The sequence below is a fragment of the Arvicola amphibius genome, chromosome 11 (assembly GCF_903992535.2).
Source record: "Arvicola amphibius chromosome 11, mArvAmp1.2, whole genome shotgun sequence".
Lineage (NCBI taxonomy): Eukaryota > Metazoa > Chordata > Mammalia > Rodentia > Cricetidae > Arvicola > Arvicola amphibius.
Genome location: NC_052057.2, coordinates 26,959,318 through 26,983,211, shown reverse-complemented (window position 1 = coordinate 26,983,211; position 23,894 = coordinate 26,959,318). Strand labels below are relative to the sequence as shown.

Sequence of the window (23,894 nt, the reverse complement as noted above, 5' to 3'; positions counted from 1 at the left end):
ACTTTCTGCATTGTTTACTAGGACATTATTAAATACGCACTTTAGATTTGAGAGCCTTTAATATCAGTTATTGATATCAGGTATTTATGCATAGATCTTGAAGAACTCCAGCAATAACCGCTGTGCATTAAAGTCTTCATTCTAATAGGAAATGATGTGACAGACAGTTCACATACCAGGACTTCTTGAATCCCTCAAGCAGGTAGGAGATTCCATATGAAGCAGGGCTTCAGCAGCTTCAATTGTCTTATCTGTACAGTGTGCATTACTGCTATGAACTGACGCTTCCACTGTGGGGGGGAAAAAAGGAACAATTCTACATAAGCCAGTGAGTATTCACTCAGTAACTGCTTACTAAAATAACAAATAATCATAAAGTGTATGCCTATGCTCTTTAAAGTGAATGTTAATTTTAAAAGCAACCAATGATCCAGGTATAGTGTCGCATTCTAATGATCCCAGTACTTGGAAGGGAAAGGAGTTTGAGCTACCCTGGGCTACATACAGGCAGACCCTATCCAAAACTGAAAACCCAATGAAGCTAATTACAAATTAGTGAAAAGTTCCTGGATCTTAACCAAAAAACAACAAAGAAAGAACCTTGAAATATAAAAATCGCATCCATTTTAGATCAAAATTAACTGTGATAATCGTCCACGGGGGTCAGGAACAGAGAGAACAACTCTGAAGGTCAATTATGTAATCGGATGTGTTGTCTCTAAACTGGAGTAATATGGTCAACAGAAATCAGGTAGAAACACTTTTTTCTAAGCTAGCCTAATGAACTGATTCAATTTTTATACAGTTTCCTGTGAGTGGACAATCTCCAGCAAGGTATTCATCTTCCTGTCACAACACTTGATAACTTTTCACAATAACATTGTTCTTTTCAAAATTTCATTGGACTTCGCTAGGCTCTCCCTAAGAAATGCACAGATGTAGCTGTAGGATGTAGCTCTCTTACACGTCTTTCATGCTTTGCTATCAAATGCCTTGTGAAACAGTGAAATACTCAGAGGTTTGCACTTTCAGGTCAGGTCTAACAGTCTGGGTTCTCAGTCCCTGCCACTAAGGCCCTTCCTCTCTAATGCCTCAGTTTCCACTTTATAGAGCAGGACGACTTCCACAAATAGCTGTGGAACCACATACAGTGTCTGGCATGAAATAAGAATTCAGTACGATGACTTCTCATTCCTGTAAAATTGGAAGCTTTACATTCACAACTAGCTTTGTTTAGTTTTGAGATGTAGAGGATTAAACCCCAGCACTTCCCACATTGCGAGGCAAGTGCTCCACCTCTAAGCAGTGTATATAACCCTAGATTTTCCATATAACACATGGCATTTCTTTTATGTATCAAGTTAAAAACAATCCCATGATTTTACAGGAGAACTGTCAAGAACTCATCATTACCTTAGTCGTACATTTATTTCACAATCTGACCTATTTATATTCTGAATAATTTATGTAATTAGAGGTCCTGAAACAAATAATTTTAATTTGACTGTTTTTCTGAAGATATTCTCCTTAAGGAGGTTTTGTGACTGTTCAGTTTCATAAAGCCATGACAAATTCACAAGTACAGACATGAATCTTCTAAAGCCTGTCTCAAGAAACTTTTAATTGTAAAAAAGAAAATGTTAGTGCCTCCAAATTCACCAAATGCTAAAACCTCAGCATTTAAAAACAGTCATTTGGCAAGCACTTGCAAAGCTTCCAAGCCTGTTTCAGCACCTGTCACACACCGTCCACTCTCCAGCTAGGTACTCGATCTCTCCAGCTGCTCTTTCCATTTATGGAGATCTGCTCAAAGCTAAATGAACCCAGAGAGGCAGCCACGCCTCTAAGTAAATCTATCTTTAGGTGACCCTGCTTACTCTTATCTGCAGCTTCAGTGAGGCAAAAGATTCACTCGCCTTCTAGTCCAGCTTTAAAAACTTCGCATTAAGTCAAGAAGACACCACCCTTCTTGAGAGCGCTTTTCACAGGGCGCCTATAAGACTCAGACACTAACAACCCTCAGAAGAAAAATTCTCAGGTTTTAAACATCAACCTGGGAGCTATTCTCTTTAAAGCAGGATTGGTGTTGTAATTTAACTGTTGTCTTAGGTGCTATTAATAAACTATCCCGGGTAAGCTAATTCCTTATGTAATATTATGAAGATATACTCTAAAAACTGTATGGTACTACAATTATATGGTATTACAATTAATAATCACAGGGCAATAAAATTACAGATTTTAAAATATTTAAAGTATAAACAACAACTACAGAAATACTTGCCTAAGAGCTACATACTGTATGCCCTAAATTCTTAAGCAGCTTGAGGTACAGTTTGAAAACCGTTATTTCATGTAAAGTTCATATTACTACAAATTAATCTTTATTTTGTTCTGGTCTGGTTTGTTCTATGAGAGTGTCATGTAGTTTAGGCTGGCCTGAACTCTAAACATGGCAGAAATCTTGAAACCGTCCCCATTCTCCTGCATCTGATCCCTCTAAGTGCTAGAATTTCAGGGGTTTACCACCACGCCCAATTCAATTAGTTTTTTAAAGTATATTTTCTTCTATTTCTGACCTCAAACATGTCTTCAAAAATTTAACAAATTATAACCCAAAAGTATTTTACTAGCACTTTAAATATCCGTAATTTGTAAGCTACCAACTAGAAGATGCAGGTTTTTAAGTATAGTCAGGCTGTACCAGTTGAACATGTCTCATGTGCACAGTGTCGTGCTGCATGCAGAGCCGAGTTACGTGTGTGAACAGAGCCTCCCTCTGTCTCTGCAGCTTTCCGTTCAGAGCACCATCAAACCCAAATGCAAATGTAGAATAATCACATTACTCTGTAATCTAACGGCTTGCTAAAGAGAGTGGTGCTTTCTATTTTAGGAGCTTACCAGATTCATCTGAAGCTCATGATAAACACCAATAAAAACCTAAAAGTCTAGTGTCCGATGAGAAGTTCCAGAATATTTTACCCATTTTATAACGTGAAGAGTGTTTATATTTTTGCTGACCTACCTAAGTTAACAGGTGATTTTCTCAAACAATCAATCTTTGATAGCGGGAGTTTAGTACCTCTCCATTTCTGTGATGTTAAAATCTTCAGTGCTGTTTTATTCAGCTCAATAATTTAAAAAATTAAAAATACTTATTTCTATAGATATAAATATCAAACAGTGCCTTGCAACCAAAGTAAGCAAACTAAAAGCAACATTTAATAAAATTCCTTCTTACTACTTTCTGGACATCCATGAAATTTATAGTAGAAAATGAGCAACTCAGTTTTAAAAACAGAAACAAACTAGAAAGTAATTTGCCAGGTCTCATTTTCTAGCAGTTGAACTCCTAGCCAAGCCTACTTGACAAAATACATTTCAAAACGATTTCCTTCTGATGACAACGTCATCAATGAATGTGGTGTGTGCTGCCATTTACTGCGGGTAAACATGCCCGCTCCATCGCCATCTCTAATCAGCTGGAGTTTGTATTACGTTGCTCCAGACTCACAACAGCTGTTACAAAATACCAAACTTGGTAATTAAGTCTGACAAGAGGCATACCTCCCAGCTTTGCATAAGAGAACGCTGGCAATGGATCTAGTTCATAACAGTGTTCCCAAGTCAGAAATAAACTTTACTAGCAATGGAGTTTGAAAGCAATGGAAAAATGAGAAATACTTCATTAGGTGTTAGCGGTTTTCTCCTAACCACAGCACCAGAAACTATTATTTCCAAGGACATCACTCAAGTTCTGCAGTGCCGGACCACATCATCTAAGAACCCAGAGCTCCAATAGGGACAGAGCAGGCCACAAACCACTGCAATGAAGGAAGGGTCGGACTTTAACATCTGTCTCCCTTGACCTTAAGCCAATATAGCTTTGTAAGTATAAAAAAGACAGTTTAAATTACTCTCCAAGCCAAAGTTGGCCAATTAAATTCAAGCCATAATTAAAATTTTCATAGCCACATTTTAAAAAGTACAAAGGTGGTATTAATACCTTTTGAGGGGGTTGTTGACCATTGAGCTACATCCCCAACTGAGATTAATACCTTTTGTTTAACCTCCTAATACATCCAAAATATTTCCATGTCAGCATGTAATCAATATAAAGAACTTTCAAAATTCAATCTCCCAGCCTATACCCACAGGTGGCTAGAGGCTATTACACCAAATGAATGCATAAACACATTCTTACACTTAAGTTTCGTCAGAAGACACTTCTGCATTCAAATTATTAAGAATCTCAAAAAGACTCTGAGAGTAAGTCCCATCAGATAATTATTGTATTTGAAAAATAAAACTTAGGCATGGCAACTTCATGCCTAAAATCCCAACATCTAGGAGTTCTGATCTAGCCAGCCTGGGCTATCACAATAAGCAAACAAGCAAAACACTTGTTTGTTTTTTGAGACAGGGTTTCTCTGTGTAGCCCTGGTTCTCCTGGAACTCACTCTGTAGTCCAGGCTGGCTCAGGCTAGCCTTGAACTCAGAGATTCGCCTGCCTCTGCCTCCCAAGTGCTGGGATTACCATGTGCTACCACCACCGGGCACAAAATTAACTTCAAAAATATTTACTCATTTACTATTATACATGTTACTTAAATATGCATATATTATGAAAAATAACTAAAATAATTCTGTGGCTTTACAAGTGTGTATGTGTTATGGATGTGTGCATGTATGTATACATTAGGTACGTTTAGTTCATGAGGGACTGAACCCAGGGCCTCACATAAACTAGGCAAGCAGTCTACTACTAGGCTATATCCTCAGCCCTCATTTGTTTGTTTATTTCAGATGGGGGGTCATTTAGTTTGCACAGACGATCTCTGAATTCCTCCAAAGTCTATATAAACCATGAGCTAGCAATAACCCTGCTTCAGTCTCCAGAGTAGCTGGGATTACAGACCTACCTGTGCCACTAAATCCAGCATGCTTTATATACTCTGGGAATCTTTTTAAAATTTATTTTGTTTCTATACACTTGTAAAACTGAAAGACAAGAAATCTTTCAAAGGCAAGGAATCTTTCGAGTAATCTATGAAAAATACTTTGACTTTATAGACCCCCAAAAGCCTCTCAGAATCTAGATCAGTGTGCTGTCTGTCTCTGTACCATTTGTTTTCTTCTTTTCTTTCTTTTGGGGTGAGGGGTGAGGGCAGGCGGTCGAGACAGGGTTTCTCTGTATAACCCTGCCAAGGAACTCTCTGTAGATCAGGCTGGTCTTGAACTTATTATAGAGATCTGCCTGCCTCTGTCTCCAGAATGCTGGGATTAAAGGCACACACGACCAACAGCTGGCCCTACTTTTTCATATAATGCTACTTTTAATGTATTTTTTTCCAAGACTGACACAATAACAACCCAATCTGAACTTCTGAAATGCTTTGCAGTTTGTATGTGATATTCCAAAATCCAGAAAACTTCTAAGTAAAACATTTCTGTTCCAAGTATTGTGGATAAGAGATAACCAACCTTTATCAGCTATTTCAATTTAAAGTACAACAGAAATGAGATTTCTTCAATTACATAATGAACACTTACCAAATACAGATTGGTTTATCATTGAGATGACTAATGCTGATGTGGTGGCTCAGTTACACAAAAGCAGGAAGGTCTCAATCTGATACCTAGTACCCAAATAAAGCACCAAGCTGGGTGCTCACTCCCCAGTACCCTGCCAGTGAGGGGAGGCAGAGACAGGAGGATCTCAGGGACTTCCTGACCAGCCAATCTAGTTGAATCTGAAGGCTCAATTGAGAAATTGTTTCAAAAAAATAAGGCAGAGAAATTGAGGAAAATGCCTACTATCAACCTCTGCCTCCACATATACATGCATTCACACACAGAGAGACTATCCGGTATTTCCATGTAAATATCTTTTCATTTAAAAACTGCACTGTTGCCAGGTGGTCGTGGCGCAGAGGCAGTCAGATATCAAGTTCAAGGCCAGCATAGTCTACAGAGTGAGTTCCAGGACAGCCAGAACTACACTGTCTTGTGGGGAAAAAAATGCAGAGAAAACCCTGATGAACTTCTCAAAAGAAAAAGGAAAAGAAAATTAATGCCAGCACTCAGGAAGCAAAGGCAGAGGGGTCTCTGTTGACTTTGAGACCAGTCTTATCTACATTCTGAGTTTCCAGGACAGCCTTGATTACTTAGTGAGACCTTGTCTTAAAAAAAAAAAAAAAAAAAAAAAAAAAAAGAGGAGGAAAGGATAGAAGAGGAAGAGGAGAGCAGTCAAGGACTGCACACTTCAGAGAAGAATCTTTTAAACTAAAAATCCCCCTAATCAAGCCAGTGCATACGTTATTATGTTCATAATTTCCTAAATTATTAGGAAAGTAATAATCCCAGGCAATTGTTTTTCCCTTATTAATCTATGCGCGCGCGCACACATTTTCTTTCATATACCAGAACTGAGTCTCAAGTATTAAACTACATCAAATACTTATTGTAAGTTTCCAAAGGCTGGCTAAAAGAAGTTAACCTCCATGACATACTCACATGGTATATTTTCTAAAATTTCTTTTAAAAGCAAGTCTCACATCTTTCCCTTGCACTAAATGTGCTGGACCACTCATAACTCTAGAGCCTCAGAAGTCCTCAAAGGTCGTCTAGTCAGGTGCTACAGAGCTCAAGATTAAGGTTAACTAGGATACGTGTTTGTCCACAGCGAACTAGAGAATCTCAGCCCTTGATTCTGCGGTTCCTGAACCAAGTTTCTGAGCACGTAGCACTGGCTATCCTGCCTACCCCTGCCGCCTCAGCGCTCTGATTAAGGAAGGTATCAACCATGCCCCACCCAGATACAAATTTAGTAAAAATAGTAAGTCTTGACTACAAAACATTTTTAATTTTAAAATGACACAGATTAGTTACAAGTTTATTTTATCCACTCAAACTCCTAATAGCATAAATATTAATAACTGAAGGACTATATGTGTAATGCTTAAGTTATACACAGGGAAGGTAAAAGCAATGTATACCATGTAGTGATATAGCAGTGATCCCATTAAGGGATCTATAGTTGCTTAGAAACAAGTTACACTAACATTATTCAAGTCAAAGTTTATTTATTCTCTAAGTTCTTCCCAAGTGTCACTCATTTTACATGATCATCAGGTAATTACCGCAATCACCATGGCTACCTTATTTGTACATTATATAGATTTTCATCTGCTTGATTAAATCTGATGACTTCTTTCAAGGAGATAAAGAGATCACTACATGCATTTACTCACAAAATGTACAGATACTGGGGTTGGGGATGTAGCTCAGCTGGCAGAGTACATGCTTAATCCCACGTCACAGGCCTCTAATTCTAGCTTTCAGGAGGCAGAGGCAAGGGATCAAGGCCAGCCTTAGCGCTCTGTGTGTGTGTGTGTGTGTATGTGTGTATACATATATATGTATATACATTCACAGTGAGACTTTTGTTTCAAAAACAAAAAAACCTGAAAGCATAACTCTACATGTGCCATTAAACTGTCAGCAATAAAAAATTCAGAACCATAAAATAATAATTTTTTAAATTCCTATTTTCTTCTCCAGTTTTTAACTCACTGGACTAACTCTGAGTATATCAGCAAGTCCTCCCAAGTTTTCTTCTAAAAGTCAGTTGGGACCTTCAGATTACATGAGCATGAAAGGAGAAATAAAATAATTATGCATAAAAAAGTCTTTCATAGCAAATTGTGATTTTTTTAAACCCCTTAGTTATAAGATTTCTGTAAGGAGTAGTCAAAAAACAGCAAGATCTGGAAAATAGCATCCAAACTCTCAGAAAATCGCATCAGAGGTGGTGCAGCTCCATGGTGAGCATTTGCCCCACAAGCCGGAGGTGTTGGCACAGATCCCTGGCACCACAAAACCAGAACGCCTATAAAAAGATAAAAACATTTATTTCCAATGACTATGTAATATGCACTTCCCAGTTCCACTGGTAATTCCAAAAGCTCACGGGAAGAAACCTTCCACTTGCAGAATCAAGCCCTCTACCTCTACAGTGAAGAAACTGCTATGGTTCTCTCTCAAGTGTTCATACGCGCTGGAAATAACATATTTAGGTTTATTTATTAAACTCTTGCCTATATTTATGTGCACCATGTTTGCCTGGTGTTCATGGACTTGAGAAGAGGGGGTTGTATCCCCTGGAACTGGAGTTCCAGATGGTTGTGAACGTGGGTGCTGATAACTAAACCCAGGACCTCTGCAATAGACAGCAACAAGTGGTCTTAACCAATGAGCACTTCTCCAGCCCAGAAATCTCTCCAACTATACACACTCAACACTCAAAACACCACTATGCCGAAATGAAAATGTACACTAATTCATCATGATCAATGGACTGAACATAACAAGGTTCTAAGTTCTCATTGTGTTCTGCCTCATTCAATAAAAATTCTTATCCAAAAATGGTATTTAAATGCTGCTCAGTAAGTTGTGATTTCCATAGGGATTTCCGAAAGGTGTAAAACACGCCACAGACTAAACACACCCACCGTCATGTATACTACAATACATATGTTTCTATTAGTCCAGCTTTTATTTGAATTTATAGTTCTGCTAAATTTAGGGATAAATATATGTTGATTTTTCTTCCCAATCGAACTGAGTGTGCTTTGTTAGCCAAATTACTGATTTCAAGACCCCTACCTAAAAACAATAGATGGAAAAGACTGTTCAGATCTTTTACAGCAGTGCTGTAGAGTGACTATTTCCCATCTTCCGAGTCCACATCGATGATACGAAAGAGAACCAGAGAAAAGACCGCGTGCGCCTCTTATTTCAGTAAGCAACAGTGTTCAAGCAGTGCCACATCGACCTGGGGCCCTCGCTGTGCTGTCTGCTAGCAAGTAAAGCTGCTTTTTCTATGTAACTTAAGTCCGTGCCCTTCCGCTGCAGCAGTGGCGCAGCACATCCCCCACCCCCGCGGCCACTTCCGTGTTTACACTCCTCTTCCCTCCAATTCCATGCGTACATTGTCAGCTTCACTCCCGCCCAATCTTCATTGGCCCGGCTCGGGCCCATGGTCCCGCCCCCAGAAATCAACGTTCTTATTTGGAACATCTCGGAGCGCAGATTGGAACCGCGGGCCTGTCAATCGCGCGCGTTCTGTCCTCTCCCAGGCGCTTCCGCTATGGTGGGAGGTTTGGGGGGGAGGGGAAAGGGGGCAATTCCGAGCCGAGACTTCCCCGGGGCCAGGACGCCCTCCCGCCCGCCCTGCACCTCGCTCTCACCCACTGTTGACAAAAATAAACGTTCCCCCTCGCTGTCCCAAAGCCCCGGGTCGGCTGCGCAGAATACACCCCGTGTCCTTCCCGTCCCCCCTGAAACACCCGCCCCACGAGGGACGGAAGGGCAGCAGCCTAGTTTGTGCACCGCCGCCGTTAGCCGGGCCAGGGAGGTGCCGGCTCGGCGTCCCGCTCGGCACCGGGAAGTGGCCTCAAGACCGTTACTCCGGCGCTGCACCGGGAGGGCTGAGGCAGGAGGCCGGGCGCGTTTTGGCGGGTAGCTCCCGGGGCCGCGGCGTCCATGCGGAAGTGGCGGCTGTGTGAAGTGTGAGGCGAGGGCGGCGGGCGGCCAGCGCCCCCAGCCGCGGGCAGGGGCGGCCTCTCGGCCGGACAGCGTGGCAGGCGGCGGGGACAACAGCCCCGCTCACTTCCTGGTTCCCCGGCAACTGGGGTGAAGCGCGCAACTCGCCCGCGCCGAGTCCCCAACTTAGCCGCGGCTCCGTGCCCGGCCGCCGCCGCGCTGCCCGGAGCGACAGCCGGGATCCGAGGCAGGTTACTCTCCAAGGTGATCACTTCCTGATTTGTCGCCTCCATTACTTCATTCACTCCCCCCTCTCCGCGGCCGCCGCGCTGACGGAGGCAGACACCGGACCCGGGCGCTGACCGCCCCGGGGGACGCTCCCCGCCTGCCGGGCGCCCCCTCGTCCGCTGCACCGATGCACCGGAGAAAAGTTCCCCTGCGCTTACCGGCCCGGATGAGCAGATCCAGCTGGTTCGTGGGTCCCTCATGCAGAGACGTCGCCATGTTTATCCCGGGGCTGGAACTGCTGCTTCACATTGACTTACACCCTGAGCAGCGGCGACAGGGGAGAAGGCGGAACCCGCGGCCGGAGACACACGCCGTGCGGGCTGCACACACTCACGCACTCGCACACACTCCGACGCCCGGATCCTTGCGCGTCCTCCGACAGGAAGCGGCGGCCGGCCCGCCTCCCGCCGCCGGGCTGAGCAGCCCCACCACCTAACGGCAGGGGCGGCGGCGGCCCCGGCTGGCAACGCGATCCTTCCGCCCCGCGCCCAGACAGGAAGTCCCGGGCGCCGGCAGCTAGCGGCCGCACGGACACCTGAGGCTGGGCAGCCGCAGGCCGCCCTCGGGGACGCGGGCCTGGGCAGGAAGAGGCGCGCTTCACGTTGTGCGGAAGCGAAGTCTGCAAATGTCCCCTCTGGAAAAGAGCCATGAATCAAATTTTTCTTCCTAGAAGCGACCTAATACCTAGTCCCGCAGCTGTACATGAGGGTGGCTTTTTAACTTGTTTTGGCCCCTCCAGAGCTTATGCAACATACAATCAGTTCAGGCCAAAGAAGTGCACTTTAAAAACTCGTACCTAGAAAATATTCCAAAAACATCACTAAGGAAGTCTCCAACTACTTCCAAAGACGACTTGGTCCTCTTCTCTCCAGAAGTCAGAGTACACTAGACAGGTAATTAGTAAACAGCAGAGCATCCGGCCAGCCTTGAGGAGACTGGATTAGAGTCGCCCACTTTGCTGGTCATGAAATTCACGTACCCTCACTTTTTCTTGGTTCACGTGGACAAATGAACATATTCGTTCGTATCTTAAAGATATCTTAAGCCATCTTTTAGAAAAAAAATCCGTTTGCTAGGAACTGACCTTACAAAGACAGCAACAGGAAAGAGAAATGTGCGGCCAATGGTTGGCTAGAAATTAGTAGTAAGTAGGGGCTCAGACCAAATAAAATGTCAAATGAGATCTAATCAAAATGCCTTGCTTGGTTCAGAATTTCTAAACATAAAAACAAAATGCTACCCTGAAGTTGTTCGCCACAATAAAATGCACATTCAGTAGATTATGCATTCGATAACAATTTATTGAATAATTATCTGTAATAATAGGGTTACAAATTTTATCTGAGCTAGCTGCTTATAGATAGTTATTTTCAACAGTAATAAAATACAATATGGTTTTATAAGTTTACCCAGCACCACTGAAGCATCAGATGGGTTTACTTAAAACTGCTATGCATAGAACAAAAGGAATCAGCTAACTGATAGCTTTCTTTTTCATTGCTATCGGTTTGAAATAAGGATCTCCTATTGATAGGCAGCATCTTTAATAGTTTCTGTATCAGAAACAATAAAAAATACTAAAGGTCTGACTTTAGGCAGACCATTGTAACAGGTAACAAATCAGAAAATTTTTTTTGTTGTTGTTGTTTTTGTTTTTTAAGACAGGGTTTCTCTGTGGTTTTGGAGACTGTCCTGGAACTAGCTCTTGTAGACCAGGCTGGCCTCAAACTCACAGAGATCCACCTGTCTCTGCCTCCCGAGTGCTAGGATTAAAGGCGTGCGCCACCACCGCCCGGCAACAAATCAGAATTTCTACTCCAGTAACACGTTTTTCATCTATTCTATTGAGTACCTAATGAGAACCAAAGGAGTGTGTGTGCGCGTGTGCACGCGTGCGTGTGTGTGTGTGTGTGTGTGTGTGTGTGTGTGTGTGTGTGTGTGTAGGTGACAAGTCAAAGTGTCTTAAAAACAATGAAACAGTATTCCCAATATAAGATTAGTTTGAAGTCTGACACACTTTTACCTTACTGTATTTTAGATATCTCTGAAGCAGTATTCCCAAGTTTAGGGCAAGTCTGCCTTGCCTAAAACAGGCTTTCAAAGGCCACCAATACGTTACAGAGAATAACGAGAATAGGCTGCTAGTAGAATATCTACTGGCACAAACAGGCATTATGGTGTTTACCAAGCATCTAATATGTATACCTGTGTGTGTGTAGAGACATGAATCTGCAGTTTTCAAGCATCTACTATGTACACCTGTATGTATGTAGAAACATGAATCTGCAGTTTTCACGTCCCCAAGATCAAACAGTTATAAGCGGGATTTTCACTAAGTATAAATGGTAGCTACCTTAAAATAAACTCAATTCTGCTACTCAAACTACAGAAAGACAATACTGTCTGAAAATTACTTATGTCCCAGCAGAGAGGGGGAAAAAAGGTAAATACCAGATCTTACTACTTACCAAATAAAAGCCTGCATGCTAAATACTTTCCCTTATTTCTTTTTATGTGCTCTGTCCACATCCCTATACAACAGATACTGCTATTACATTCCTTTCACTGATGAAGCATCGAAGGGTCCTAGCTTCCAGAGCAGTTGGTTAGAAAGGGTCAGGATTTGGACCACTCGTCAGGAAGGAAAGGAACGTCCCTACTTTGCTGTCCCATTAATTTTCTCATTACAATTTCTGTTTTAAAGCTCCTTCTTCAAGAGGTGTAGCTTAGTCTGCTTCTCACTGGACTCAATGCCTCGCTGCTAACAAACAGAATAAAGCTGAAGCCCCTGGGTCACAGACCCTAGAAGGAAGCCAAATACCGCATCATAAATAACCTCAGCGGGCTTGAGGAGCCAGAGCAGTGGACAGGAACAATGGCATCCACCAACAACTGTAAAGTGAGCTATCTGGGAGACACTCTCCAGTCCTAACCAAGTCTAGAGATGACTAACCCAACTGACAAGACTGCGGGCCGCCTCATCAAAGACCCTGACCCAGGGCCATGCACCTAAGCCACACCATAACCTTTAACCTCAAAAACTGTGTGGGATGGCAGATATTTGGAACTTTAAAATGCTAAGTTGGGAGGGAGATTGTTAACTAATTAAAACTAGCAGAAGGAGGGTGGGTTAAAACCATTCTATTCTAATAAAACATTTATTCTTCACATCAAATCTTTCTACTGTTGCATGAGTGTATTTATGTGCTTGTATGAACATTCTTGAGTGGCATATTGTCTCATACTCTTTGGTTAGATAAATGTCATTATATTACGTATACTTTTTCATGAAGGAACTGCACGCAACGCTGCTGATGTAAGGAAGTATAGCCGTTTGCTGTGTGAGTTCTACAGAGCATTTCAGTGCATGCGTTCACCCAACTGTATCCATCAAATGTCTCCTGTTAGACAAAACTGTCCCCTCTTTACAGTTCTGAATGATTTCTTTTTATTATTTTAAATTGTATGTACGTCTCTGTGCGGTATGAGCACGTAAGAACAGGTGTTCAGAGAGGCCAGGAAGCTGGGTTCCCCAGGAATCGTGGGCAAGAGTGAGCACCTGACATGGTTTCTAGGAACTAAACTGGGAACCTGGAAGAGCAGGGCAAGCTCTAATGGCTGAGTCACCTCTCTACTCCAGTTTCCTTTTCTCAAAGAAAGTTATGTGTTTTTTCTTCATTTGCTCTGCAGTGTTAGTGCCTGAACCTAGAGCCTCACACATGCTCAGAAAATTCTGCCACGGAGCTATCTCCTGCCAACTACTAACGTGCCTTGAGGTTGGGGATGCACTTGAGCTCCCACTCTCCCGCCTCCACCTACTGAGCACTGGAATAACAGGCGGAAGCGCGGGCGCGGGGAGCCAATGTGGGGGCTGTTTTTCTCAGGAGACTCCTGTTATTCTTCTGAGACAAGTCCTGTCAAAGGCCTGGCGCTGGGTAGGCTACGCTGTCTTTTCTGGTCTGAAAATGTTGACATGCTCTAGACTGTAACACATGTGTCTCAGATATCTTCTGTCAGCCTGCTATTTGGTAGATAACTCAAATTGGTCATCCTATTGATTTTTGATGTCAAATTATACCTATTTTCCCATACAAGATATACTAAATAATATTTCAGAAACAAAAGTAAATTACAGAAGAATTAAGAAATATTTAGGGTCTGGCAAAGATGGCTCATTTGATAAAGCTGGACTGAATTCACATACTTGCCTGTGTGTTACACACACACAAAAGTTAAAAAATTTTAACTTTTAATATTCAGAAATGAATTATAAAATGCAAAATGTCAAGCTCTGTGTGGCACAGCTGAAACAATACTGGACAGTCAGGAAATCGGCTTAAAAACAGAGAAACAAATAGGCTGCAGAGCCTTGTGGTGTGCAGTTAATGCCAGCTCTGGAGTCTGCGGTAAGCCTGGTCGAAGTGGTGAGAAGCAAGACAATCAGGGCTATGAAGAGAGATGCTACCTCAAAACACCAAGAATAAATAAACTAAGCATTCAATTCAGAAAGACAGAAAAAAAAGAGTAGATCAAAGAAAGAAAAGGAAATTAAGACAGAAAAAATGAAATAATTCAAATTTGAACAGAATGTTTAAAAAGAGAAGATTCATAAAGCCAAAAGATGATTTTGAAAAAACTCAGCAAGGATCATAAGAGAAAAAAATATATAGTATGAACTGATTTTGTGTGTGTGTGTGTGTATACAGAATATTGAATAGATACCCATCAGTACAATAATATGTTTTTATGAAACTTTATGCTAATAAAATGTGGCACCTGAATAAAGTCTGTAAATCACTAGAAAATAAACACACACATAAGCTGAAATAGCAAAGTTCCACAACATAAATGGTGAAGAACTTAGAATGTTGTCCAAATCTTCTCTACTCAAAAAATTCCAAACCTGAATACCTTTTAGGTACTACAAAGTTCTCAATTTTAGTTAATAGACAATTTGTTGCTGAAAATGGGAAAAGTATGTGAAAGCCACCTGTATTATTTTTGAGCCCATTGTAATCTTGATTCTAAACCTACTTGAGGACAATGTGAGAAGATCAAATCATGTTTGAGTATACATGCAAAGTTAAAACCCCAAAGACGGAACAACAAACAACGGCAGTGACTTTCATTCTCAAACTGCAATGGCGGTCAAGATTTGAGCATATCCATGAAGGGGAAAACATGACTTATCACAGCAACAGCTTGAAGTAACTGCTAACATGTATGCTGAGTAACGTGTGTGCACATTAAGAACAGTGCTTGGGCTGGAGAGATGGCTCAGAGGTTAAGAGCATTGCCTTAAGAGGTCCTGAGTTCTATTCCCAGCAACCACATGGTGGCTCACAACCATCTGTAATGAGATCTGGTGCCCTCTTCTGGCCTGCAGGCATACACAGAGAGAATGTTGTATACATAATAAATAAATAAATAAATATTAAAAAAAGAACAGTGCTTGCAAAAAGATATAGGAAACAGATACCTAATATTCATTACTCAGGATATAAATATATATAATCAGGTATAAACAGAAAAATACACTAATCAAATTAAATTGGATGCTTCCATGGACACAAAGAACTGAGAGGTACTGGCTGTCCTGGAAGGCTCTCTCTGTAGAGCAGGCTGGCCTCCCTCTGCCTGCCTCTGCCTCCCGCGTGGGCCTACACCACCAGCCTCTCCTTTGTTTTGCAACACTGACTCTATGTACCTGTGTGGGGGTTTCTAGATTCTCTGCTCTGCTCTATGGATCTTTTGATGATAACATGTCAGCACTGCAGTCCTGTCAACTGATTTTTAATTAAATAAATAACAATTTAATACATTCTTAATTTATTTTTTTATTTTTTGGTTTTTCAAGATAGGGTTTCTCTGTGTAGCCCTGGCCATTCTGGAACTCAGTCTGTAACGCAGGCTGGCCTCGAACTCACCTGCCTCTGCCTCCACCTCTGCCACCACCACCGGACCTGATTTATTTTCTAAAGGAATAGTTTAAAATTACTCCACTTAAAAATTTTATATGTATGAGTATTTTGCCTGAATGTAAGTCAATGTACCAAATGAATGTACCAAATACAAGGCATGTATGTGCAGCCCCAGAAGAGGGTGCTAGATCCCCTAGAACTTCAGTTACAGATAGTTGGGAACCACCATGTGAATGTTGGGCTTGGAGCACTGGTCCTCTGGAAGAGTAGGGCTCTTAACTGCTGAGCCATCTCTCCAGGTCCTCTCTTCTAGGGACCCTCTGTATCAGCAGTTCTCAACCTATGAGATACATGGCCCCTCTGGGGAACCACCCCCCAAACAACACTTTCACAGGGTCACATATTAGCTGTCCTACATATCAGGTATTACAATTCATAACAGTAGAAATTTTGCAGCTTTGGGGTAGTAACAAAAATAATTTTATGGGGGGCTGGAGAGATGGCTCAGTGGTTAAGAGCATTGCCTGCTCTTCCAAAGGTCCTGAGTTCAATTCCCGGCAACCACATGGTGGCTCACAGCCATCTGTAATGAAGTCTGGTGCCCTCTTCTGGCCTGCAGACATACACACAGACAGAAAACTGTATACATAATAAATAAATAAATACTGTAAAAAAAGTAATTTTATGGTTGGGGGTCAGCACAACCTAAGTATTTTAAAGGGTTACGGCATTAAGAAGGTTGAGAACAATTGCTCTATATAGCTCTAAACCTTGAACTTGCCTTGACTTCCCAAGTACTGAGATTACCAGTATAACCCGCCAGGCCTGTACTTTATATTTCCTACAGCTTCAGATCCTTTTCTCCCTCCTTCGCTTTCCTTCTGGGGCTAAATCCAGGGCCTTATGGACGCGTAGCACACACCCTTCCTCCTGGCCATTCTTGTGGACAGGACAAGGACACGGCTTTGTTCTTTCAGAGTTGTCTAGAGCAGTGGTTCTCAGCCTTCCTCATGCTGTGAGCCTTTCATACAGTTCTTCATGTTGTTTCACCGCTATTTTATAACTGAAGTTTTGCTTCTGTTATGAATTGTAATGCAAATTTTCTAGGGGTGTTGTCAGAGGGGTCACGACCCACAGGCTGAGACCCACTAGTTTGGACTCTATTGAGATCCATTATTTTAAAGAGTTTGTCAAATTCTGCCAAAAGCAAATCTGCAAGGATTCTGACTAAAAGGAAACTGAGTTTTAGATTAGCTGGAGAAGGAAGACCAGGTTTATCATCATCAGTTTTCTTATGTATTTTTGATTTAAAAAGATTAAAAGAATAAAGAACTTTGATCCAGTTAGGTTTACAAAGAGTGAGACGTTAATGTGGTAAACAGGTCACATGTACGGTCGATTTATTTCATTAGGTACCTAATGAAAAATTTTCTATTTGATTTGGATTCTACTGTGAGATTATGTCTTTTTCTTACTGATCACTGTTGCTGTACACAGCAGCCCTGCTAAACCCTTCTTCATCTTTGTATGATGAACTTTCATAGTGATTTTAATAGTGTATACAAGTAGTAATCTTTTAGATTTGAAGTGCTAACCCATTTGCAAAGAATAACAGGTTTTTTTTTCTCTAAATCCTTAATGAATCTATGTGATACTAGGAATTGAACTCAAAACTTTGTTTTTGCGAGGCAAGCACGTTAAGGCTGAGCCACACTTCAACCTTACTTATTCTCTTCCGTCATCAGGACTTTCTTCCTCTGCTGGCTAGTTTAGCATCAACTTAACACATGCTAGCGTCTTCCGGAAGAGACAGCAATGGAGAAAATACCCCACCAGGCTGGCCTGTGGACACACCTGTATGACATCTTCTTAATCAGCAATTGATGTGGGAGGGCCTAGACCACTGTAGGGTGCCACCAATGGGCAGGTGGTCCTGGGGGTAATAAGGAAGCAAGCTAAGCAAGCTACAGGAAGCAAGCCAGCAAGCAGAGCCCCTCCATGTCTCTACTTTGGTTCCTGCCTCCACATTCCTGCCCTGTTTGAGACCCTTCCCTCACTTCCCTCAGTGATGGACGGATGTTACCTAGCAGTGTAAGTTGAAGTAAGCCCTTGCCTACACAAGTTGCTTTTGGTCATGGTCAAAGTGTTGTATCACAGCAACAGAAACCCACACTAAAATAAAGCACCCCTCTATATGCTGTGGGAATTCATTCTGCCAATAGTTTTGGAGTATCGGCCTTAGGGCGTGGCTTCTGTCTGCAGACATGATCTCTTAGCACCAAATGTAGGCAGATAAAAAGATACCAAAGATTGATTAGGAAACACTCGTGAATTACAATAAGGTAGAGAGCTGTCACGGTCTTCCTTCTGCCCTGGGGTGAGTGCAAGCAGCAATCTCTGACTAACACCCTCTTTCTTATGAGCGATCACATCTACAGACAAAAGCCATGCCCTAAAGCCAGTACCTGCTAACTATTACTATTGGAAGAATGAATCCCCACAACACTCTATATGTTATAGCAGTAATGCTAGTATTGGCATCCTTTTCTCCACTAAATGATATTTACTATAAATTGGTTTTTTGAGAAAGTCTTTCTGTATAAGCCCAGGCTGCCTTGAACTTGAGACTTGCTTCCCCAAGTGCTGAGACTACAATCATGAGCCACCATGCCCAGTTTACTGTACATCTTTAATAATGTCCCTCATGAGGTTCCAATTAAGTCTTTACCCTTAGTAGACACAAATTTTAATGGATGAGTGTTGGGTCTATTGAAATTGTTACATGGGCATTTTTCCTTTAACCTACGATCAGGGAAGAGTGTCATCGGAAACTTTATGCTTCTCTTTACTACATTTTAAAAACTTTATTGTGGGGAGGGAGAGTCAGGCTCACGCCACGGCACATATGTAGAGGTCAGAGAACATGTGCTGGAACTCAGCGCACCCCTCCCGCTCTGTGGACCCAGGTTGCGCGCTTTTACCCGCTGAGCCATCTCACAGCCTTAATTTCACTTCAGAAGCTTCTAGCGGTTATTTTCTTATTTGTCAACATTTCATCCGTGTATAAATTGTGTTCTAATTACTCTCCCTTTTCACTGTTGTTACTCCCCTTCTTAAAAATCCCTTCCCATATTAATGGTTTTGGTGGTTTTGTTTTGTGGACCACTGAATTTCATGATCTGTGTGATCAGGGGTTTGAAACTATCAACTGGAACTTGGTGGGCTCACCAACAGGTACACAGTTCAAAGCAATGACTCCCCCCTCCTAGAATGTTTCAGCAGCCAGCAATTCAACCCAGAGGGCAGGGACCCAATGAGCCCATCCACACCTTTCTGTTGGTAAGTCTAGTCGTGCAGCTCCTAACAGGTAACTGCATCTTTTGTGAGTGTAAGACATCGATGGCTGTGTCACGCCCAAGGTGGCATTTGCACACAGCCTTCTCCTTGTCTTCCGGCTCTTAAATTCTTCCTACCTCAGATACCAACGTGTTTCCTGAGCCTCAGAGGTGGTGATAGCAATGACCACTCACACATCACTTACTCTCAACACCTAGAGAGCTATGGGTCTCTGCATTCACCACTCTTCTCAGCAAAGAGAAGCTTCTCTCATTAAAAGGCAGGGTAGCACTTATCTTTGGTTATAAGCCAGACACTCATAAGGTATTTAAAAAATAGGAATAAGTTCCCTTCCCCAGCCATGCATTTTGATGAGTTTTGACAAGGTTCCCCTCTTGTGTCACCAGCCTCAAATCCTAGCAGAGACAAGTGGACAACAAACCTTGCCTAGTAGGTTGGTTTGGAAGTTCATAGCATTCACATCTACTACGTACAACAACTAGTGCCTTTTCTCCAGCAGCAGCCTGCTGGTGCTGTCCCGGCACTATGGAAGCGAGGCAGTAGACAGAAGTTCCTAACTCAGTCCCAGCTTTTCGCCAGAGCTTGCAACCCAAGAATAGAGTTTTCAGCAACAGGCTCTTATGACCTAGTTCAGGCAGGTAGGCGAGAGGAAGGGCAAGAGTCAGTTTTGTTTTAGGGGACTCTGGGATCCTAACCAACAACTCAGAGGTATCCACACCTGATTAGGAACTTTTGTTTAGTGAACCAAGGCTCTAGAAACAGCACTATCAGCCATGCAGGACATCTTCACTTTTTTCTATAGGAATATTTAATGGTTAGTTCTTCCTCCTGCCCCCACAGTTTCCTAAATTTTTAGCATTATCTATTTTATAAGTTTACAATTCCTTAGCAGTAGCCTGTTCTTGTTTTTTGTTGTTTTTGTTGTTGTTGGGTTTTTTTTTTCTTTTTTGGTTTTTTAAGACAGGGTTTCTCTGTGTAGCTTTGGAGCCAGTCCTGGAACTCGCTCTATAGACCAGGCTGGCCTCTAACTCACAGAGATCCGCCTGCCTCTGTCTCCTGAGTGCTGGGATTAAAGGTGTGCATCGCTGGCATCAGGTTTCTTTCATTAATTTTGATGTTGTTGCTTTTATCTTTATTTAGTTTTAAGGTTTCACATATTGTGTAATTCGAGCACTTAAAGAAGGTACAAGGCAGGGAAGATCAGGAATTCAAGATCAGACTCAATTACAGGAAGCTTGATGCCAACCTAAGCTACGTGAGACCCCTTGCCAACAAGAACAAAAGGGAAAGAAGGAGGGGGAAAAACAAACCTGTAACTGGTTCCCTCAGGTTACTTTATTTAGTTTTATTCTATTATTCCTTTATTAGCATCTAGGCATGAACATATGCTCCCTACATTAATCTTTTCTATTTTCAAAAATATTTTTTAGATTTTTTTTATTTTTCTGTGTGTGTTTTGACTGCATGCCTGGGTCCTGCTGGGGTCAGAAGGGGGCATCCGATGCCCTGGAGCAAGAGTTAAGGATGGTTGAGTCTCCAACTGGGAGCTGGGAACTAAACCTTGGGAGTTCTACAAGAACAAGATGTACTTTTAAGTACGGAACCATCTCTTCAGCCCCAAGAAATGAATTTAGAGCTACAGTATTTTCCAGTAGGTTCTGTTTGTCTTTTTTGTCATATTCATATTATTGTGTGTTTCTATGTACCCATGTAACCATGTTTATGCCATAGTACACTTGTGGAGGTCAGAGGTCAACTTGCAAGGGTTCTCTATTTCCACCATGCAGGTCCAGGTTTCCAGGCTTGGTGGTAAGCACCTTTACCAGTGACCATCTCTTTTACTTTTAAAGATCTCTCTCTCTCTCTCTCTCTCTCTCCTCTCTCTCCTCTCTCTCTCTCCTCTCTCCTCTCTCTCTCTCTCTCTCTCTCTCTCCTCTCCTCTCCTCTCCTCTCCTCTCCTCTCCTCTCTCCCTCTCCCTCTCCCTCTCTCTGTTTTTGAGACAGGATCCCTGGCTGTCCTGGAACTCACTCTGTTGACCAGGCTGGTCTCAAACTCAGCGATCGGCCTGCTCTGTGCCCCAAGTGCTGGGGTATAAGGTGTGTGCCACCACCACTGGCCAGATTTTTCTTTATTTTTAAAATTCATGTGTCTGCCGGGCGGTGGTAGCGCACACCTTTAATCCCAGCACTCGGGAGGCAGAGGCAGGTGGATCTCTGTAAGTTCGAGACCAGCCTAGTCTACAAGAGCTAGCTCCAGAACAGGCTCTAAAGCTGCAGAGAGAAACCCTGTCTCGAAAAAAAAAAAAAAAATTCATGTGTCTGTGGAAGTGTATGCTGTATGAGTGTGGGTTTTTGTTGAGACCAGAAGAGGGTGTCAGGTCCCCTAGAGCAGGGGTTACAGCCAGTTGTGAGCCACCTGAAGTAGAATCATGTTAGAAACTGAACTCGGGTCCTCTGGAAAAAGCAGTAAATGTTCCTAACCCGTTGGACTATCTCTCCAGTCTCCAAAGTCCTAGTAAAGCAACTTGGTTTTGCTCTTTCTACTTCACAGCTGTGTTGGTAGATGCATAAGTTAATGATTATACTTCCAAACTGTTCCTCGCACCTGTTTAAAGCTATTCATGATAAATTCTCTTTATCACTGCCACTTCCTTCAGTTACTATTTTTCTGGTGAAATGTTTATCCATTTAATAAATTTTATTTTTTTGTTATTTGTCTCTTGTTTCTACTATTTGGTCTATATTTGTTGAGCCGATTATAAATAACAAACATGTTTAATTCATGTCATTACCTTAACATGTTTTAAGTTTCTATTACCCTGATTTATGATTTCAATATCCATCATTTTCTACATTTGTAAGGTTGAATGAAGTTTAATTTATCCCCTTATCAAACCTATAACTTAGTATCTTACAAGCTATGTTTTTTTTTCTTTTTTTTTTTTCTGTTTAGAGACATGATCCCATGCTATAGCCCACACTGCTTCACCCTCCTAATGGAGGGCCACAGGCATGTGCTACCACACGCGGTGTCAAAGCTACACGGTCTGTTTTACTCACACTGTATGACTGAAATCCCTTCTAGCCTTCTCTATAACCACACCTGCTGCAGCGGCTGAGTAGCTGAACACATGGCTGGTCAGTCTCTAGATAAGCCACAGACTTCTCAGTGCGCTGCTCTGGTTCATGACCTCTCCTCAATAATTAAAAAAAAAAAAACATCTATTGTGACTTTATGGAGCAGATCACACAAATTTAATCAAATAAATGCAAGCACAATACAGCTGGGTAAAACTCCATAAATACATGAATTCACATAAGTCTGCTTCACTGTTCTATTTGAAACCAACAAGTTCCACATCCTTGAAGTCAACCACCTGTCTGAGAATACTTGAGAGGGGACTGACTGGTACTGACCACAGACAGTCCTTTGCCTGTTTGAAAACCACTCACAAAACATCTGTGTTCACTAGGTGTCAGAACGACACGATGTACGAAGAGCTCGCGAAGATTAGTCAGAAACACTGTCGTTCTGTAGAAGGAAGCTGAGTGGCAGTGAGGTTTGTTTTTCAAGCTCTCACTATGTAGCCCAAGCTGGTCTTGAACTCACAATCCTTCTGCCTCAGCCTCCCAAGTTACAGCGATTCACAGCTTCGCCCAAGTTGGTATTGAGAGGATGCTAGAATCAGAGCACCAAACAGCTAGGCAAGGCAGCACATGCCTGTGATCCCACACTGAGAGGTGAAAGGCAAGGGAGGGTGTGGAGTTTAAATAACCCTCTACTACACTGGAAATCTGAGGCCAGCCTGAGCTACACGAGACCCTGTCTCAGAACAAAAAGAAAAAACTGTGTTTCCCATCTGCCATTGTTGGCATCAAAGAACATCCATAAAAGCACATAAGCACCAGCAGATGGCACCAAACCACAGCTAGACTTTGAATCAATTTGGCTAACTAACTTAGAGCAACTGGGAGAAGCCAGCACACACATTCTCACCCACACGCTCATTCACCTTCGCTATACTTTTCTTACTCCTCTACACAAACAACCCAAGTCAGTTCACCAATCGACATGAATAACACATTTTCAAAAACGCAAACCATTTCATGTGGCTTGAATTGTTGTAAAGTATTTACTGCCTCATGTATTACCCTAATTTATTCCAAAGCTGTAGGTGCTAGTCTATGATAAAAATGCCGAAACAAAGTGAAGAACGGAAGGCAATCTGTCCCAGGAAGTAAACAGCATATGCCAGGCTGAATAAAATGGCTCTGCCATAAGGCAATTCTGCTCTTCCAAAGGACCCTACTCTGGTTCCGAGCACACACACCAGGTAGTGCACAGCCATCTGTGCCTCCTGCTCCAGGAGACTCCATTCCCTCTTCTGCTCCCCAAATTAACATGCACACACGGAGCTTATACTCAAAACAAAAATAAATACTTTCTAAAAACAAACTAGAGCCAAACAGTGGAGGCATAAGCCTTTAATTCCAGTACTCAGGCAGAGGCAGAGGCAGGTCGAATCTCTAGAGTTCAAGGCCAGATTGGTCTACAGAGCCAGTTCCAGGACAGCCAGAAATACTAAGAAACCATGTCTCAAGAAGAAAAAAGAAAAGAAAAGAAAAGAAAAGAAAAGAAAAGAAAAGAAAAGAAAGCTAGCAACTAGCATATGTCACGACCCAACAAAACTTTTTAAAATGTCCTGAGTGTGGGTGGCTGTGGAGGCCAGAAAAGGGCACTGGATACCCTGGAACTGTTGTTAAGGTGTTTGAGCCACCATA

The 23,894-nt window shown here is 42.3% G+C and overlaps 1 protein-coding gene across 7 annotated transcripts in view; it reads right to left on the bottom strand.

Moving 5' to 3' along the window:
- Nucleotides 1-23,894, bottom strand: part of Elf2 (E74 like ETS transcription factor 2) — an 84,710-nt gene that overhangs the window by 13,500 nt on the left and 47,316 nt on the right. For 5 of the 7 annotated variants that reach the window (XM_038347021.1, XM_038347024.1, XM_038347023.1 and 2 more), the window contains one exon: nucleotides 177-290. In XM_038347021.1, coding sequence (XP_038202949.1) covers nucleotides 177-290 — 114 coding nt within the window. Of the gene's footprint in view, nucleotides 1-176; nucleotides 291-9,992; nucleotides 10,304-23,894 lie in introns of those variants that run through there. The other 2 variants (XM_038347025.1, XM_038347026.1) reach the window with 2 other exon arrangements.